This window comes from Budorcas taxicolor, chromosome 14 (genome assembly GCF_023091745.1).
Source record: "Budorcas taxicolor isolate Tak-1 chromosome 14, Takin1.1, whole genome shotgun sequence".
Taxonomy (NCBI): Eukaryota; Metazoa; Chordata; class Mammalia; order Artiodactyla; family Bovidae; genus Budorcas; species Budorcas taxicolor.
This window is the reverse complement of record NC_068923.1, coordinates 41,397,581-41,418,427: the sequence shown is the minus strand read 5'-3', so window position 1 is coordinate 41,418,427 and position 20,847 is coordinate 41,397,581. Positions and strand designations below refer to the sequence as shown.

General features: G+C 40.2%; 1 protein-coding gene across 1 annotated transcript in view; it reads left to right on the top strand.

Moving 5' to 3' along the window:
• Positions 1-20,494, top strand: part of TTPA (alpha tocopherol transfer protein) — a 31,301-nt gene extending 10,807 nt beyond the window's left edge. Inside the window, exons 2-5 of the mRNA XM_052651932.1 lie at positions 10,854-11,007; positions 14,158-14,351; positions 16,764-16,874; positions 20,306-20,494. Coding sequence (XP_052507892.1) covers positions 10,854-11,007; positions 14,158-14,351; positions 16,764-16,874; positions 20,306-20,494 — 648 coding nt within the window. The remainder of the gene's footprint in view (positions 1-10,853; positions 11,008-14,157; positions 14,352-16,763; positions 16,875-20,305) is intronic.
• Positions 20,495-20,847: the final 353 nt, after the last annotated feature.

Here is a 20,847-nt window from a genome sequence, read left to right as displayed (position 1 = left end):
TATACTTTTCTAAGAATTTGTCCATTTCTTCCAATTTGTCCATTTTTTTGGCATATAGTTGCTGATGGTAGTCTCTTATGAACCTTAGTATTTCTGTGTTGTCCATTGTGATTTCTCCATTTTCTTTTCTGATTTTGTTGATTTGATTTTTCTCCCTTTTTTTCTTGATGAGTCTGGCTAATGGTTTGTCTATTTTATTTATCTTCTCAAAGAACCAGCTTTTAGCTTTGTTAATTTTTGCTATGGTCTCCTTTGTTTCTTTTTCATTTATTTCTGCCCTAACTTTTATGATTTCTTTCCTTCTCCTAACCCTGGTGTTCTTCATTTCTTCCTTTTCTAGTTGCTTTAGGTGTAGAGTTAGGTTATGTATTTGATTTTTATCTTGTTTCTTGAGGAAAGGTTGTATTGCTATGAACCTTCTCCTTAGCACTGCTTTTACTGAGTCCCATAGGTTTGGGGACCTATTGTTGTGTTTTCATTTTAATGAAAAACAAAACGTTGTGTTTTCATTTTAATTCATTTCTATGCATATTTTGATTTCTTTTTCAATTTCTTCTGTGATTTGTTGGTTATTCAGACGTGTGTTGTTTAGCCTCCATATGCTTCTATTTTTAATAATTTTTTTCCTGTAGTTTACATCTCATCTTAATGCATTGTGATCAGTAATGATGCTTGGAATGATTTCAATTTTTTTGAACTTACCAAGGCTAGATTTATGGCCCAGGATTTGATCTATCCTGGAGAAGGTTCCGTGTGCACTTGAGAAAAAGGTGAAATTCATTGTTTTGGGGTGAAATGTCCTATAGATATCAATTAGGTCAAAGTGGTCCATTGTATCATTTAAAGTTTGTGTTTCCTTGCTAATTTTCTGTTTAGTTGATCTGCCCATAGGTGTGAGTGGAGTATTAAAGTCTCCCACTATTATCATGTTACTGTTAATTTCCTCTTTCTTACTTGTTAGCATTTGTCTTACATATTGCAGTGCTTCTGTGTTGGGTGCATATATGTTTATAATTGTTGTATCTTCTTCTTGGATTGATCCTTTGATCATTATGTAGTGTCCTTCTTTGTCTCTTTTCACAACCTTTATTTCAAAGTCTATTTTATCTGATATGAGTATTGCTGGTCCTGCCTTCTTTTGGTCTCTATTTGCGTGAAATATCTTTTTCCAGCCCTTCACTTTCAGTCTGTATGTGTCCCTTATTTTGAGGTGGGTGTCTTGTAGACAGCATATATAGGGTCTTGTTTTTGTATCCGTTCAGCCAGTCTTTGTCTTTTAGTTGGAGCATTCAGCCCATTTGCATTTAAGGTAATTATTGATAACTATAATCCTGTTGCCATTTACTTTGTTGTTTTGGGTTTGAGTTTATACACCTTTTCTATGTTTCCTGTCTAGAGAAGATCCTTTAGCATTTGTTGAAGAGCTGGTTTGGTGGTGCTGAATTCTCTCAGCTTTTGCTTGTCTGTAAAGCTTTTGATTTCTCCTTCATATTTGAATGAGATCTTTGCTGGATATAGTAATCTGGGTTGTAGGTTTTTCTCTTTCATCACTTTAAGTATGCCCTGCCATTCCCTTCTGGCCTGAAGAGTTTCTGTTGAAAGATCAGCTATTATCCTTATGTTATTTGTTGTTTTCCCCTTTCTGCTTTTAATATTTGTTCTTTGTGTTTGATCTTCATTAGTTTGATGAATATGTGTCTTGGGATGTTTCACCTTGGGTTTATCCTGTTTGGGACTCTCTGGGTTTCTTGGATTTGGGTGGCTATTTCCTTCTCCATTTTAGGGAAGTTTTCAACTATTATCTCCTCAAGTATTTTCTCATGGCCTTTCTTTTTGTCTTCTTATTCTGGGACTCCTATGATTTGAATGTTGGGGCGTTGGACGTTGTCCCAGATGTCTCTGAGGTTGTCCTCATTTCTTTTAATTCTTTTTCCCTCTCTGCTTCATTTATTTCCACCTTTCTATCTTCCATCTCACTTATCCTATCTTCTGCCTCAGTTATTCTACTGTTGGTTCCCTCCAGAGTGTTTTTGATCTCAGTTATTGCATTATTCACTATATATTGACTCTTTTTTATTTCTTCTAGGTCCTTGTTAAACTGTTCTTGCATCTTCTCAATCTTTGACTCCAGACTATTTATCTGTAACTCCATTTTGTTTTCAAGATTTTGGATCATTTTTATTATCATTATTCTGAATTCTTTTTCAGGTAGACTCACTATCTCCTCCTCTTTTCTTTGGTTTGGTGGGCATTTATCATGTTCCTTTACTTGCTGAGTATTTCTCTGCCTTTTCATCTTGTTTGGATTGCTGTGTTTGAGGTGGCCTTTCTGTATGCTGGAAGTTTATGTTTCCTCTTTATTGCGGAGGTTCCTCCCTGTGGGTGGGGTTGGACGAGTGGCTTGTCATGGTTTCCTGGTGGGAATCTTGCGTCAGTGTTCTGGTGAGTGGAGCTGGATCTCTTCTCTCTGGAGTGCAATGAAGTGTCCAGTAGTGAGTTTTGAGATGTCTGTGGGTTTGATATGACTTTGGGCAGCCTGTATATTAATGCTCAGGGCTATGTTCCTGTGTTGCTGGAGAATTAGTGTGGTATGTCTTGCTCTGGAACTTGTTGGCTCTTGGGTAGAGCTTGGTTTGAGAGTAGCTATGGAGGCTTTTGGATGAGCTCTTGTTGATTAATGTTCCCTGGAGTCAGGAGTTTTCTGGTGTTCTCAAGTTTTGAATTTAAGCCTCCTTCCTCTGGTTCAGTCTTATTCTTACAGTAGCCTCAAGATTTCTCCATCCATACAGCACCAATGATAAAACATCTAGGTTAATGGAGAAAAGATTGTCCACAGTGAGGGACACCCAGAGAGGTTCACAGAGTTACATGGAGGAGGGAGATAGAGGTGACCAGGAGGAGAAGAGGTGGAGTCAAAAGGGGAGAGAGCAAGCTAGCCAGTAATCACTTCCCTATGTGCTCTCCACAGTCTGGATCCCTCAGAGATGTTCACAGAGTTACACAGAAAAGAGAGGAGGGAGGAAGGAGACAGGGGTGGCCAGGATAAAAGGGGGAACCAAAAGGAGAGAGACAGATCCACCCAGTAATCAGTTCCCTGGGTATTCTCCACAGCCTGGAATACCCAAAGAGATTCACAAAGTTGGGTAGAGAAGAGAAGCAGGAGGGAGGAGATAGAGGTGACTTGGGGGCAAAAACGGAGAGTCAAAAGGGGGAGAGGGCAATCAGGCCAGTAATCACATTCCAAAGTAAAAATGGGTACTGAAGATTTGATTCTTAAAGGTTGAAAATTGATAACAAACACCAAAAAGCAAAAATTAAAAATTTAGAGTAGAGATTAAACTCTCAAAAATACAATGTTAAAAAAAACAAAACAAAATCACAAAATTATAAAAAATATATATGAAATTTGCTTTAAAATGAAAAATAAAGGAGTAATAAAAGACTTAAAAATAAAAAATTTAAAAAATGATAATAGTAAAACATATCTAGGAGTTTCTCTGGAGCTGTTACTGGCAGTGTGGGGTCAGTTCGGTTTCAGATAGTTCCTTGTTCCAGCTAATACTTCTTTTTGAGGTCTATATGCCCCTTCCAATGTAGTCTGTGCTAACTACAGGGTTTTAGTCTGTTGCACCTGTCACTTCCGAAGTGGTTCCCTCTGTTTATTTTGGCTTCTTCTGTTTGCAAATCTCTTCAGTGTCTAATTTCCACCCTGACACAAGGGGGCAAAGGTGGTCACTTATTTAGGCTCACTTGTTCAGTTGTGCTGTGGGGAGGAACACTGCAAACAAATATCACTGGTGTGTGGGGGGAGTGCTTGCAGTGTCTGGGCCACACTGGGTTTGCCCCCACTCCCAGCGTGTGTGCTTTCCCTGTCTATACTGCTCAGGCTCCAAGTTGCTCTGCAGGGGAATTGTCTAAAGCAGGCCCTGGGTTGCGTGCACTTCCCAGGTCTAAGCCACTCAAGTTCAGGTTCTCGAGTACTCAACAAAGGCACAGACTTGGTCAGGCCTGGGTTTTGTGCCCTTCCCAGGTTCGAGCAGCTCAGGTGACCAGGTGCTTGGTAAGCACACACTCCCCAGGTGGGCAGTGCATCTTATCACCTCCCCCATCCCAGCGGCTCAGTTTCCTGGGTGTGCAGCGGGAGCGCCATCTCAAGTGTGCTGTGTGTCTCCTCTGGGGAGTTGATCTCTGGCTGCGACCCTCCTGGCAGATGTCTACTGTCCGGGATCCCAGGAAGACTTGGTTAGCAACTTGGGAGCCTGCTCACTGTTTGCTAGAGGATGCCATCTCTGGGGCCAAGATTGCCCGTTGCCTTCTGGCTCTGGCTGTCGCTTGCCTGCCTCTCTGCCTTCCAGCAGGGATGGGCCAGTCTGCAGCTGGCTAGCTCTCCTCTGGTACTGGCTCAGTTGTTTGTTCTGTGAGCGAGCCCAACAGTGCCTTAGGTTAGAGCTTTTTGCAGGAAACTTCTCTCTCTCTCTTTTCCTTTTTCTCTCTCTCTGGCTATCCCACAGTTTGGATTGCTATCGCAGTTAGCTCCCTCAGATTGTCCTCAGGGCATTCAGGCCCGGTCCTGTCTCTAAGCAATGCAGTCCACGCCTCCCTGTCCAGTCCCTGCTTGCTGGTGGCTGATGCGAGCCTCTGGGCTACTTCTCCACTGGGCTTGTGGTTAGGTGTGTAATCTGTGGGTTTTATCTATTTATTTTCTCCTCCCAGTTATGTTGCCCTCTGAGATGCCAAAACTCCCCGCCAGTGAGAGGGTTTCCTGGTGTTTGGAAACTTCTCTTTCATGACTCCCTCCCTGCGATGGGTCTCCGTTCCTAACTCTTTTGTCTCTCTTTTTATATTTTATATTTTGTCCTATCTCCTTTCAAAGAAAATGGGCTGCCTTTCTGGGTGCCTGGTGTCCTCTGCCAGCATTCAGAAGTTGTTTTGTAGAATTTGCTGTCTTCAAATGATCTTTTGAAGAATTTGTGGGGGAGAAAGTGGTCTCCCTGTCATATTCCTCTGCCATCTTAGGGCTGCCCACTAAATACAGCTTTTTTTGTAAAGTTTACCTTATCAAGAGTCAGTTTCAGTCTCCGCTCTGCTCCTGATAGTTACTGCCCTGCCATTAATGTGTAATTTCTTTGAACTTTAGTTTTCCTACCCACAGTATGGGGTAACCACAGTTACCTCTCAGAATGGTCATGAGCAAGAATTGAAATGATGCAGTTAAATCCTGGAAAAGTGGCACAAAGATGGTTGTAACTTTATTTGAAAGTATGTACTCTGTTATGAAGCATGGCTAAGATAAACTGTAACTTTTTATACTTATTTATTGCTAATGGTGGTACAAAACAGGTGCCTTTGGGGAATGCATATTCACTTGCAGGTGGTTTTTTTGTTGCTGTGGACTTTATGTGGTTTGTTGGATAACTGCTGAGTAGCAGTTTACATCATTTTACGTAATTTATTTATGTAAGCTGGACCTTTGAATTTATCAGTGAAAAGGTAATAATCAAAGATCCAGGAGTAGAGCTCTCAGTTTGCAAAAATTGTCAAAACTATGAGGGTAATTTGTACATCTTCCAACACATCTGGTTGAATCATATATGTATTTATTCTTTCCCTCAATACATGTACCTATTTCCTGAGTGCCCAGAATTCTGCAGAGATCAATGAGCCGAAGAACCCAGCTCTCTTACTCGAAAGATCCCTTTTAATAAAGCTATAATTTTTTATTTTCCCATGGGAAAATGAACATTTTTTTTTAAAGTATTACTTTATTTTTGGCTCTGCCGCATCTCTGTTGCTACTTGCGGGCTTTCTCTAGTTGCGGTAGGTGAGGCCTATGCTTCTTTGTGGGGCTTGGGCTTCTCTTTGAGGTGCTTTCTCTCATGAAGCATGGGCTCTAGGTGCATGGGCATCAGTATTTGCAGCATGAGGGCTCAGTAGTTGTGGCTCCTGGGCTTAGTTGCTCCATGGCATGCAGAATCTTCCCAGAATCAAACCTGTGTCCCCTGCACTGGCAGGTGGATTCCTATCCACTGTATCACCAGGGAAGTTCAAATTGTTATTTCTTTATTGCCGCTCCTATGATGCTTCTCGTGTTTTGCTTGAGTCAAAGTTTAAAGAACTATTTTTACATCCGAGGGAAGTATCAAAAAAGTGATGAACATTGAAGATGCTATTAACACTTATTCCCATGCCCACTAAGACAGGAGGAGGAAGCGAAATTCATCTGGTGCATAGAATGAATGCATTAGGATCTACAATGTGTCTTTTGTTCTTGCTGCATTTGGAAACTGCTTTTCAGGTCACCAATTATTTCTTTGTTGGCAAATTTACTGATTTTTTTCCTTTCTAACCTCTCTGTTGCATTTAACTCTTAGTAACATTAAAGCAAGTTTATTAAATACAAACATGACAGAGTGAGAGAAAGAAAGAGAGAGAAACAGAGAAGCAGAGCAAAACAGATGCGGTTTCCCTCCCGTCTATGCATCATGGCACCCGTTCTCCTGTGGTGCAATCAGATTCTCTTTTCCTCCAACCATTCCCAGGCATTGACATCCCCACAAGGCTTGGTTTTTTTAAACTTGTAGGTTCTCCTCCAGATCATTGCTACTTTGTGAATACAGTTATCATGTTTATTCCAATGACTCAGAAGCAAAATTTGTCTTTTTCTGTGATCTGAACTTTGGTTCCACATTGCAAATAGATCTCTTTAAACTCAAAACAAATATATTGTCATTTTAGAAAAACTGAAAATCATGAAGAGATCTATTGAAATATAGTACATTTTAAAAGTGCAATTTGAGATAAGTATTCTCCACAATGGACATCCCAGGTGGCAGTAGTGGTAAAAAATCTTGCCCCCCGCCTCACCCCCGCAACAATGCAAAAGACAGACGTAGCAGACTCTGGTTTGATCCCTAGGTCAGGAAGATTCCCTGGAGGAGCAAATGGCAACCCACTCCGGTATTCTTGCCTAGGAAATCCCATGGACAGAAGCGCCTGGCAGGCTACAGTCCATGGGGTTGCAAAGAGTTAGACATGACTAAAATGACTTAGCATGTATGCACGTGGTGTCTGGATCCCAAAAAGCAAGAAAAGAGGCTTCTTACCCTAGCACAGTGTCACTTCTGTCAAAGGGAGATGAGAGGCCAGCTCAGCTTCCAAGGGAAGGAATCAATGGACTCCACTACCTGGTGGACTTGGGACATATGTACACTGGATGGAGGGCACTTTAAAATATTTATTTATTTATTTTTGACTGTACTATGCAGCTTGTGAGATTAGTTCCCTACCAGGGATCAAACCTGAGCCCCCTGCACTGGAAGCAGGAAGTCTTAACCAGCGGACCACCAGGGAAGTCCCCGAAGGAAGGCATTGTTGACAGCTGTCTTCGGGAGTCTCTTTACCATCAGTTCAGTTCAGTTCAGTTCAGTCGCTCAGTCGCGTCCGACTCCTCGCAACCCGATGAATCGCAGCACACCAGGCCTCCCTGTCCATCACCATCTCCCGGAGTTCACTCAGACTCACGTCCATCGAGTCCATGATGCCATTCAGCCATCTCATCCTCTGTCGTCCCCTTCTCCTCCTGCCCCCAATCCCTCCCAGCATCAGAGTTTTTTCCAATGAGTCAACTCTTCACATGAGGTGGCCAAAGTACTGGAGCTGCAGCTTTAGCATCATTCCTTCCAAAGAAATCTCAGGGTTGATCTCCTTCAGAATGGACTGGTTGGATCTCCTTGCTGTCCAAGGGACTCTCAAGAGTCTTCTCCAACACCACAGTCCAAAAGCATCAATTCTTCGGTGCTCAGCCTTCTTCACAGTCCAACTCTCACATCCATACATGACCACAGGAAAAACCATAGCGTTGACTAGATAGACCTTAGTCGGCAAAGTAATGTCTCTGCTTTTGAATATGCTATCTAGGTTGGTCATAACTTTTCTTCCAAGCAGTAAGTGTCTTTTAATTTCATGGCTGCAGTCACCATCTGCAGTGATTTTGGAGCCCCCCAAAATAAAGTCTGACACTGTTTCTACTGTTTCCCCATCTATTTGCCATGAAGTGATGGGACCGGATGCCATGATCTTCGTTTTCTGAATGTTGAGCTTTAAGCCAACTTTTTCGCTCTCCTCTTTCACTTTCATCAAGAGGCTTTTTAGTTCCTCTTCACTTTCTGCCATAAGGGTGGTGTCATCTGCATATCTGAGGTTATTGATATTTCTCCCAGCAATCGTGATTCCAGCTTGTGTTTCTTCCAGTCCAGCGTTTCTCACGATGTACTCTGCATAGGAGTTAAATAAGCAGGGTGACAATATACAACCTTGATGTACTCCTTTTCCTATTTGGAACCAGTCTGTTGTTCCATGTCCAGTTCTAACTGTTGCTTCCTGACCTGCATACAGATTTCTCAAGAGGCAGGTCAGGTGGTCTGGTATTCCCATCTCTTTCAGAGTTTTCCACAGTTTATTGTGATCCACACAGTCAAAGGCTTTGGCATAGTCAGTAAAGCAGAAATAGATGTTTTTCTGGAACTCTCTTGCTGTTTCCATGATCCAGCGGATGTTGGCAATTTGATCTCTGGTTCCTCTGCCTTTTCTAAAACCAGCTTGAACATCAGGGAGTTCACGGTTCAGGTATTGCTGAAGCCTGGCTTGGAGAATTTTGAGCATTACTTTACTAGCATGTGAGATGAGTGCAATTGTGCGGTAGTTTGAGCATTCTTTGGCATTGCCTTTCTTTGGGATTGGAATGAAAACTGACCTTTTCCAGTCCTGTGGCCACTGCTGAGTTTTCCAAATTTGCTGGCATATTGAGTACAGCACTTTCACAGCATCATCTTTCAGGATTTGAAACAGCTCAACTGGAATTCCGTCACCTCCACTAGCTTTGTTCGTAGTGATGCTTTCTAAGGCCCACTTGACTTCACATTCCAAGATGTCTGGCTCTAGATTAGTGATCACATCATCATGATTATCTGGGTCATGAAGATCTTTTTTGTACAGCTCTTCCATGTATTCTTGCTACCTCTTCTTAATATCTTCTGCTTCTGTTAGGTCCAGACCATTTCTGTCCTTTATTGAGCCCATCTTTGCATGAAATGTTCCCTTGGTATCTCTAATTTTCTTGAAGAGATCTCTAGTCTTTCCCATTCTGTTGTTTTCCTCTATTTCTTTGTATTGATCACTGAAGAAGGCTTTCTTATCTCTTCTTGCTATTCTCTGGAACTCTGCATTCAGATGCTTATATCTTTCCTTTTCGCCTCTCTTCTTTTCACAGCTATTTGTAAGGCCTCCCCAGACAGCCATTTTGCTTTTTTGCATTTCTTTTCCATGGGGATGGTCTTGATCCCTGTCTCCTGTACAATGTCACGAACCTCATTCCATAGTTCATCAGGCACTCTATCTATCAGATCTAGGCCCTTAAATCTATTTCTCACTTTCACTGTATAATCATAAGGGATTTGATTTAGGTCATACCTGAATGGTCTAGCAGTTTTCCCTACTTTCTTCAATTTGAGTCTGAATTTGGTAATAAGGAGTTCATGATCTGAGCCACAGTCAGCTCCTGGTCTTGTTTTCGTTGACTGTATAGAGCTTCTCCATCTTTGGCTGCAAAGAATGTAATCAATCTGATTTTGGTGTTGACCATCTGGTGATGTCCATGTGTAGAGTCTTCTCTTGTGTTGTTGGAAGAGGGTGTTTGCTATGACCAGTGCATTTTCTTGGCAAAACTCTATTAGTCTTTGCCCTGCTTCATTCCGCATTCCAAGGCAAAATTTGCCTGTTATTCCTGGTATTTCTTGACTTCCTACTTTTGCATTCCAGTCCCCTATAATGAAAAGGACATCTTTTTTTGGTGTTAGTTCTACAAGGTCTTGTAGGTCTTCATAAAACCGTTCAACTTCAGTTTCTTCAGTGTTACTGGTTGGGGCATAGACTTGGATAACTGTGATATTGAATGGTTTGCCTTGGAGATGAACAGGGATCATTCTGTCGTTTTTGAGATTGCATCCAAGTACTGCATTTCGGACTCTTTTGTTGACCATGATGGCTACTCCATTTCTTCTGAGGGATTCCTGCCCACAGTAGTAGATGTAATGGTCATCTGAGTTAAATTCACCCATTGCAGTCCATTTTAGTTCGCTGATTCCTAGAATGTCGACGTTCACCCTTGCCATCTCTTGTTTGACCACTTCCAATTTGCCTTGATTCATGGACCTGACATTCCAGGTTCCTATGCAATATTGCTCTTTACAGCATCAGATCTTGCTTCTATCACCAGTCACATCCACAACTGGGTATTGTTTTTGCTTTGGCTCCATCCCTTCATTCTTTCTGGAGTTATTTCTCCACTGATCTCCAGTAGCATATTGGGCACCTAACGACCTGGGGAGTTCCTCTTTTGGTATCCTATCATTTTGCCTTTTCATACTGTTCATGTTGGGACTGTGCACTTTCACTGCCGAGGGCCTGGGTTCAATGCCTGGTTGGGGAACTGACATCCCAGAAGCCATGTAACGTGGCCAGAAAAAAAAAAAAGAAGAAAAAACCCTCCCAGCCCTGAAGTGTGGAGAAGTGTCCAGGCTTCTGCGCTGGGCAGGGGGAAAGCTGGAGGTCAAATAAAAATCCCTCTACTTTGAGTTTGTGACTAATTCTTATCATCCAAAATCTTGGATGAAGAGTACTTTTAGTTTTTGCAGCTAAATAGATACCCCAGGTTAAAATTCTGTCATAATAGATTTTGTGATCTAGAGTTCTATTAGCTTGGCTAGGGCTCTACATGATGCCAAGACTTTCCCATCACTCTTATAAAAGGCTTACCATGTATGCTATCTGTAAACAATTTGTATTTTATTTTTTAGTTACTTAAAAACTATTTTAAGTGGAGAGCAGAATGTCCAGAAATAAGTGCAGATCTCCACCCTAGAAGCATCCTCGGCCTCCTGAAGGCGGGCTATGTCGGTGTCCTGAGAGCCCGAGACCCCACCGGCAGCAAAGTTCTGATCTACAGAATTGGTAAGTCACACACGCCTCCTCTTTTCTATTTCTCTTGACTGCCATGTCAGAAGCTTCCATGAGTTCATATTTAAGGGTTTAGCTTTTTAACTTTTAACTTGGGTTTTGTTGTTGTCGCTTAGCCATTAGGTCATTAAGTCATTAAGCAGGGCTCTCTTGGTGGCTCAGAGGTAAAGAATCTGCCGGCTAATTCAGGAGACGGGTCTTCCCTGGTCTGGGAAGATTCTACATGCCTTGGAGCAACCAAGTCCATGTGCCACAACTACTGAACCTGTGCTCCTAAAGCCCGGGAGATGCAACTGCTGAGCTTATGTGGTGTCCCAGTTACTGAATCCAAAAGGCTCTAGAGCCTGTGCTCAGCAACAAGAGAAGCCACCATAGGGAGAAGCCCACACACCGCAACTAGGGAGCAGCCCCTGCTCACCACAAGTGCAGAAAAGCCCAAGCAGCAACAAACGCTCAGCATAGCCAAATAAATAAATAAACAAATTGTAAAAGCAAAGAGCAATCCCGTTGTGCCTTCCTAGGAATACCTCTGATTATTGCTTCTGTTTCTTTGCCTTCATAATTTTCCATGCTATTCCACACTACCCATTGACATCGAAATCTGTTAGGGTCAGCCAGAATTCCCTCCTCAGTCCCATGAGACCCTTTGGCCTCCAACCCAGCCACCTCCCCACACTTCCCATTCTCAGCCACACTTCTTAAGTTCATCATGTTCACCATTCACATTTTCCCATAGCTCCTCTCAACATCCCCTGCACTGGTTTCACTCCCATCTTTCTGCTGAAATGACCTTAGCAAATCATCAGTGATCATCTTTTCACAGCAAACCTCTTCCTCTCTGATACCACAGTCTCCTGGTGTTTTCTTCCAACTTAGCTGACTGTTTATTCTTAGTCTCCTTCACTGGCACTACATATTCTACTTCAGATTCTGAAATTCTTTTAGATATTGGCCCCAGCCTCCTCTTCTTAGCTATATATCTCTGTACTACAACAGAGAGAAATGTTAAGTCCACAGTAATCACTGCCATAGGCCTATATATAGCCACAAAATCCCTGAGATTTGTATTTTCAGCCCATCCTCTCTTTGTTTCTCAATCCTCCAGACAACCAGTTCCCTGTCTCAACTGTATCTGCCTGGACATTTCACCAGCATGATTTTAATGTGTTCAAAACTGCCTATAATCTTTCCTTCCCCAACCATTTCTCTTCCAGTATATCTCAACAAATGGTACCACCATTCTACCCAATTGTCTAAGCCAGAAACTTTGGTATTGTTAGAATTTTACCTTTCCTTAGTCAAAAATCGTTTTCCTCCCTTCATCTTGTTAGGTATTGCACGGAACTTTTAATCTGAAGATGTGCATCTTTTTCCAGCTCCGGAAGAATTTTCCTTTCCCCTCTGTTGCCTCTTACCAGAACTCTGATGAGTTGGATTTTGAAACCTCTGTATCTAGCTGCCTGTCTCTTACCTTTTTATTCATACATGCTGACTTCTAGCCCTCCTATGGCTGAAACTGAGAGAATTCCTCACCTCGATATTCCAGACTCTTATTCACTTGTTGGCTGTGTGTTTTCTGACAGTTGTCCTATTAACAGAGATTTGCTCGAATTGTCATTTTATTTCCAAGATCTCAACTGATTCTTTTTCATAATAGCCTCTTATAGTAATAGCCTAGGGCTTCCCTGGTGGCTCTGACAGTAAAGAATCTGCCTGCAATGCAAGAGAGCCAAGTTCGATCCCTGGGTTGGGAAGATCCGTCGCAGGAGGGCATGGCAATCCACTCCAGTATTCTTGCCTGGAGAATCCCATGGACAGAGGAGCCTGGCGGGCTACAGTCCACGGGGTCGCAGAGTCAGACACGACTGAGTGACTAACACACACACAATAATAGCCTACAGTATCTTTATTTTTCCCCACTGAAACTATTTTGTTTCCTTTACCATTTCTTGCTTTATTAGCTGTCTCCTTTGATTGTAATACCTTTTTCTATTGAGTTGGATCCTTTCTTTTGTGTGTCAGTGTTTTTAAAAATGTTATAATTCGTAGTGGTTGCATATCTTTTAAGTAGATCGCCTGCTTGCCTATTACTGTCACTTTTGCCCACCATGGCCTCCCCCAGGACTAGTGGGGGAGGGGAGAGGACAAGAATTCAGCAACTCTTTAGCACAGGTATTCCTTGTTTTTCCTGGATGGCTACCCTAGTGCTTCTTGACTTGACTTTCCAAGACCACGCTCACTGTTTTAGCCTGTGTGGACATGACCACTACACGCTGCTCATCACAGAGGGGTGTCAGAGAGAATCTACCTGCCTGTCTCACACATTTCCCTTAGCAACAACCTCTGTGGTTACCATAGGACCCTGGCTACTCTTGGTAATCCAGAGCCTTGCTTTTCCCATTTTCAATACCTTTGAACATGGAGCATATCCAGAGGCATTCCCACCTTCAGCCACAGCTCCATCCTGCATATTTTGTGCTATAGTTTCATCTGGCCATCACATACAGCCTGCATTCATTCTTTTATTTTCCCCATGCTCTTAGGAATCTGTTCTTTTTTTTTTTTTTTTTTGTCTAATGTGGACAAGGAGACTCATGTGTGATCCCTGGGTCAGGAAGAGCTCCTGGTGAAGAGAACGGCAACCCTCTCCAATATTCTTGCCTGGAGAATCTCATGGATAGAGGCACCTGGTGGACTATAGTCCATGGGGGTCACAAAAATGTAGGACACAACTGAGTGACTAACACTTTCACTTTTTTTTTAAAAAAAAGAAGTCTTTTGTTGAATTTGTTACAGTATGTTTTCTGTTTTATGTTTTGGTTTTTGGACCCCAGGGCATGTGGGATATTAGCTCACAGGGATCGAACCCTCCCCTGCTACACTGGAAGGCAAAGTCCTAACCACTAGACCACCAGGGAAGTTGAAAGAATCTGTTTTTTACTAGGTATTTGAGGGAGGGAAGGAAAAGCAGGCTCATGTTCTTGGACCACCAATTTGATCTGTTATTCTATTCATGATCATCGTATATGTATTATTTCTATTGATCTTTAAATCTAAAAGGAATCCATTTCCTTCTGTAAATCTTTCTGATTCTTTATTCTTCACACAGTGCTGAGATATGAGTTTTTACTTTTTTTTTTTCAGCACACTGGGACCCGAAAGTTTTCACAGCTTATGATGCATTTCGTGTGAGTCTCATCACGTCGGAGCTTATTGTCCAGGAGGTAGAGACACAGCGGAATGGAATCAAGGCTGTCTTTGATTTGGAAGGCTGGCAGTTTGCTCATGCCTTTCAAATTACCCCCTCTGTAGCCAAGAAGATTGCTGCTGTTCTCACAGTAAGTGTGTAGTCTGTTCAGGATTGTTTTTGTTCCATTGCTCAGTCGTGTCCAACGCTTTGTGACCTCATGAACTGCAGCACACCAGGCTTTCCTGTCTTCACTGTCTCCTGGAGTTTGCTCTCATGTCCATTGAGTTGGTGATGCCGTCCAACCATCTCATCCTCTGTCATCCCCTTCTCCTCCTGCCTTCGACCTTTCCCAGCATCAGAGTCTTTTCCAACGAGTCAGCTCTTCACATCAGGTGGCTAAAATATTGGAGTTCCAACTTCAGCATCGGTCCTTCCAATGAATATTCAGGGTTGATTTCCTTCAGGATTGACTGGTTTGATCTCCTTGCTGTCCAAGGTACTGTCTTCAGGATAATACTTCCAAATATTAGATATAAATTTAGTTGTGTGTTAAAGAGAAGGGATAGTATATTTATTGGGCTTCCTTGGTATCTCAGCTGGTAAGGAATCCACCTGCAGTGTAGGAGACCCTTGTTCGATTCCTGGGTCAGAAAGATCCCTGGAGAAGGGATAGACTACACACTCCAGTATTTGTGAGCTTCACTGGTGGCTCAGACAGTAATGCAGGAGACCTGGGTTTGATCCCTGGGTTGGCAAGGTCTCCTGGAGGAGGGCATGGCAATCCACTCCTTTTATTGGGCTTCCCAGGTGATGCTAGTGGTAAAGAATCTTTCTGCCAATGTAGGAGACCCAAGAGACTCAGGTTCAACTCCTGCATCAGGAAGATCCCCTGGAGTAGGAAGTGGTACCTCACTCCAGTATTCTTACCTGGGAAATCCCATGGACAGAGGAACCTGGTGAGCTATATAGTCCATGGGGCTGCAAAGAGTCAGACAAGACTCAGTGACTGAACACAATCACACACACAAGTACATTTATTAGAAGATTAAATAAAATTTTAGAAGAGATACATAGAATTCAATAATGGTAAGAGGAAGTAAAATTATTGTTTCAAAAAGAAAGAATGTTGCAACAGAGTGAAAATATGGTCAAAATTTCAAACCACAGAATTCATACATTTAAACAAGAATGTGATGAGTTTATCTGTCATTAAAATTTTGTTCCTAAATTAAACATTGTCTCAAAAAATAATATTGATAACAATGATAATATACAACACAGTATCATATAGGTTTGGTTGGCATAGATTGAACAGTTCTTTCCAGAAAAAAATAAGTCTTAAAAATGGCCATCATCTTTGACACAGTAATCCTACTGTGGAAACCTAGCCAAGGAATAATCTTAAATATAGCAAATACTTTGTACATAATAATGATAGTTTACTCTGTGCTGGATACATTACTGAATTTTTTAAATGCATTACCATTTAATGGCTACACCAAAAGCTTATGACATATGACTATTTTTTTTCCATTTTACACATTAATTTACTATGTCAGAGAGGTGACATAGCAATGCCCAAACATACATATTTTGTCAGCAGTGAAACAAGGATTCCAATCCAGGATATCTGGACATAAAAACTGTACTTATAAACATCATTTCTTTTGTATCTAAAGACCATTACTACAGCACTCATTTTTATAGAAGAAAATTAGAAACAGCTTATTTATCCAGGAATAGGAAAAGGATTACTTAGATGATGATACAGCGACTTGATAGACTATGGCTTCAATATTTAAAACCCACTATGTTTACAAAAATTGTGTTATGTCAGTGAAACAAAACAGGGTGCAAATTATTTAGAGAGCATAATGGCAATTATGTTTAAAATAAAATTATTCATAGAAAGAACCTGAAAGGAAAAGTGACAATTTGGTAACACATCTCTAAAAGCTGTGTGTTGAAAAAAAAAAAAGAAAAGAATTTTGCATAAAAGAACCTTGGCAGGAAAAAATTAACAACTCATCTTTGGTTAGGGAAACTATTGATAATGTTTTTCTTTCAATTCTTAACTTTTTAACCTTAGAAAAAAGCCAATATTACTTTGATATGAAAGACTTATACCTATGTTAAAAGTTTAAAAGTGAAAAAAAAATTCTAAGTGTATGTTTATTGTACTTTTCTTTTGAAGGAAACTTTTTTTTCCTCAAAATAAAAATTTGAAGGGAAAAGTTAAATATAAATATACAAACGATGCACTGATTTTTCAAAAGCATATTTATATGTGATTGGGGGAGATATTTTCTGTGTCTTATTTATGAAATATGCATGTATTTCTTTAAATACTTTGCCTAAGCTACATGGTGAAACCTTTTCTTACTCTAGGGACAGCGAACTATAAAGCAGGCTATTGTGTTGATGGCATAATTTTGAAAATAAAATCACACTTTAGGTATTGCTGAACATTTAGCAAGTGTTCAAAGCAGGGGTTTGTTGATAGGATCACATATTGATTAATGTTTTGTTATTAACAAGCCGTTTTCTCTATTTTCAAAAGGATTCCTTTCCATTAAAAGTTCGTGGTATCCATTTGATAAATGAGCCAATAATTTTCCATGCTGTTTTTTCCATGATTAAACCATTTCTGACTGAAAAAATTAAGGAACGGGTGAGTAAAACACTTTCAAATCACTATTCTTTATGAAACGTTCCACTCCTTTTTAAATTTAAGAATAGCTCTCTTATTTCCACCCTTCCCCTGACACACACAGAGCATCATCCAAATGTTTTGAATATTTAATAATCCAACTACTTTTATAAATAAAAATTTCTTCTTAATTAAAAAAAATCAAATATCGGATCTCGCCGTTTATGGGGTCGCACAGAGTCGGATACGACTGAAGCGACTTAGCCGCAGCAGCATACATGGTTGGTGAGACTGCAAAATGATATATTGCCTATAGGGGGCAGTGTGGCCATAGTTATAAAAATTATAACGTTCCCATTTCTGAGATTTTTTCCAAAGATATACTCATGGGGCTTCCCTAGTGGCTCAGATGGTAAAGAATTCACAGGCTAATGCAAGAGACACTGGTTTGATACCTGGGTCAGGAAGATCCCCTGGAGGAGGGCAGGGCAACACACTCCAGTATTCTTGCCTGGGAAATCCCATGGACAGAGGAGCCTGGTGGACTACAGTCCATGAGGTTGCAAAGAGTCAGACACTGCTTAGCAATAAAACAACAACAACAACAAATATGCGCTCATAACAAAACTATATATACTATTCATTGTAGCAAAAGATTGGAAACTATCAAGTGTATCATGAGGGAACTGGTTAAATAAGCTATGATACACCTACACAACGGAACACAGTAAGATTTGCAGGATGTATTGGGAAGTGAAATAAAAACATGCAGAATAGTGTTTATGTTATACTACCTTTTGTATAAAAAGGGAAGACATCAGAATCTACAGTTATATTTGCATAAAAGTTATCCTCAAAAAGGATATACAACAACCAAATTGTTTACTCTGTGTAGAACAGAAGCGAGTTATGGACGGAGTGGATAAAGTTAGGGTTGGGAGCAAGACACTGTCTTGCTGTCTTTTATCTTGTTTTGATTTCTAGTCATGTGAATGCATTATCTATGTAAATAATAAATGTACTTACATTAGACGTATAACTAAAAACTGCAGTACCCAAAGTATGTGACTTAATGTCATGTTTTATTACCTATCTTGTGGAGTCTTATCTCAGGTGATATCACTTGGAATTTTTCAAGTGTTGACAATAGAATCTGAGTTCCCCAAAATGGCAATCATTCTTCTGCATGAATCTGTAAAGGATAATTTTTTTTTTTGGCCATGCCACATGGCTTGCAGGATCTTAGTTCTCCGACAAGGGATCAAACCTGTGCCCTCTCCAGTGGAAGTTCAGAGTCTAACCACTGGACCTCTCCAAGGAATTCCTTAAAGGATAATTTTTAGAGCATAATATTTAGACAAATGTTGGCAACATCTAATGTAAGGACACAGGTTTTAAAGGCTTTGATGATTTAAATCTCAAAAATTATTTAAATATTAGTACTGATAATGTGAGTAATAACATATTTGCAATTTTAGAAAATATATTCTTTCAGATTCTGAAAATGTATTATCTTGCATCTTCTCAGAAAATTATGACTGCAGAGCTTCATTTGAGGTTTTTCAGTAGTTATTTCTGTCTGTATTTAAGAAGCACCACCCCTATTCTTTCATTTTTATAAAAGTCAATTTTTGTTAATTTTTTCCACTCTTCAATATAGTTTGATAAGACTATCTCTGTTGAACTCTGAAAGACATAAAAATAAGTATTTCTATTTTGGGTTATATTTTGGATCACAAAAATCCCAAGATATAGCAATAAGTTGAACCTAATAAACAGGAGAACATGAGCAAGAAAAGAAGAAAAATTTAAAATTGAGAAGTTAAGTGGAGCATTTCAGTGGAAGTTAATTGTCATGAAACAGATTTTCCAAAATGAGGAGGGCGAGGAAGACCAAATCTTGCCACTTTCTCCCTTTAAATGTTTTGGCAGTACTCTATGAATGATCTTATTTCCTCTTTCTTGAAGAGATAGTAGAATTTTTTAATTAAACATTTCTGAAAAAATCAAGAATTGGGACTGTGAGGTTCCTGAGTACAAGAAACTTATTTCATTCATCTTTCAGTCTTTGTATCCTAGCACATGAAGTGAAAGAGGAAGTCTTAGTTGCTCAGTCATGTGCTTTTCTTTGTGACCCCCTGGACTGTGGCCCACCAGGCTCCTCTGTCTATGAAATTTGCCAGGCAAGAACACTGGAGTGGAGAGCCATTCCCTTCTTGAGGGGAACTTCCCAATCCAGAGATCGAATCCAGGTCTCCCATATCACAGGCAGATTCTTTACCATCTGAGCCACCACGGAAGCCTCAACCATAGCACATAGCAGGTGCTTGTTAGCAGATTGAATTTACAAACATGAACCCTAGCATATGAGTAAAGGTTGTTTATATATTTGTAACAGGATATGCTTTTAATGAAAGGTCCCAAGCCTTTAACTTCAAGACATTATATGATGAATTTATATAGTTTAAAATGTTTGAAAATTTATGTTCTCAACCATCATAATTTCTCTTAATTTTTTATTAGGCAAGACTATATGTCAACTGTACCATATAAATTATTCCCCACATACCTAGTTGTGTGCTCAGAAGTATGCTTTTGATAACTAATAAAAAGAAATACACTTTTATCATCTACAGAACTATTTCAGGATATTCCATCTTTTGCTAAGAATCACCAATACCTTAGTAGGGAAGAGAAGGTATAAAATAATTTCTAAAAGTTATTCTTTTGTTTTGGCTGTGCTGGGCCTTTGTTGCTGCGCAGGCTTTTCTCTAGCTGTGGTGAGCAGGGCTGCCCTCTAGTTGTGGGGTGCAGGCTTCTCACTGCAGTGGCTTCTCTTGCTGCAGAGCACAGGCTCTAGGGTGTGGGGGCTTCAGTAGTGTGGCTCCTGGGCTCTGGAACACAGCTCAATAGTTGTGGCACACAGGGTCAGTTGCTCCTTGGCATGTGGGATCCTCCGGGACCAGAGAGCAAATCTGTCTCCTGCATTGACAGGTAGATTCTTTACCACTGAGCTACCAGGGAAACCCCCTGATAAGAACTAATAAAAAGAAGTACACTTTAATCATCTACAGAACCATTCCAGGATATTCGATCTTTTGCTAAGAATCACCAATTCATTAATAGGAAATAGAATGTATGAAATGATTTTATTTAGTTTTAAAAATCTACTTTTGAGAGAAAAAGTATCTTTTTATAAATTCTGAATAGTCATAAGGATGCAAATATAAGAAAACAGTAAGATGCACAGCTTCATCATAAGCACAATCTAAACATAAGTAAAATTACTGGCTTCATAAGCAGAGGGACAAATGATGTCGTATCTGTACATGTTCTTCTGTCTTAGATGTGATGAGAAGACCTCATTTTATGATGTTGAGTTTCTGCTGGAAATGCCTCTGCTATACTGGGAGGCAGAGAGCATATCTTCTAAAACATTTTGTCTGTTTCAGATTCATATGCATGGGGACAACTACAAGCAAAGCTTACTCCAGTATTTCCCAGACATTCTTCCACTGGAATACGGTGGTGAAGAGTACTCCATGGAGGACATCTGTCAGGAGTGGACAAATTTTATAATGAAGTCGGAAAATTATCTCAGCAGCATTTCACAGACAGTTAAAGGAGAAGAAGTTATTTAATGTGAAAGGTTTCCTGATTAAAAATTCATGACTAAGATCCTATCTGGTTATATGAATGAAAGAAACAGAATCTTTAAATTAATGCTTTTCTGATATTTTTTTTTAATGTAAAAATCTTCTAACTTGAGCAGTGTGGGTATTTGGGAAACTTCTTTACTTTTTAAGTATCTTTTCTTTACCTTAGAAGTAATTAAATGTTAGTATACCTTAAAAGCATAGAAGAGGTTCCTTTTTTGCCATTTGAAAGAAAGTTATCTCTGAAGTACAATTATGTGTACTTTTGTGTTTCTCAAAAGTTTTATTTTAAAAACTGATTACATAGGTTTAATTATAAATGAATAAATAGTCCACTG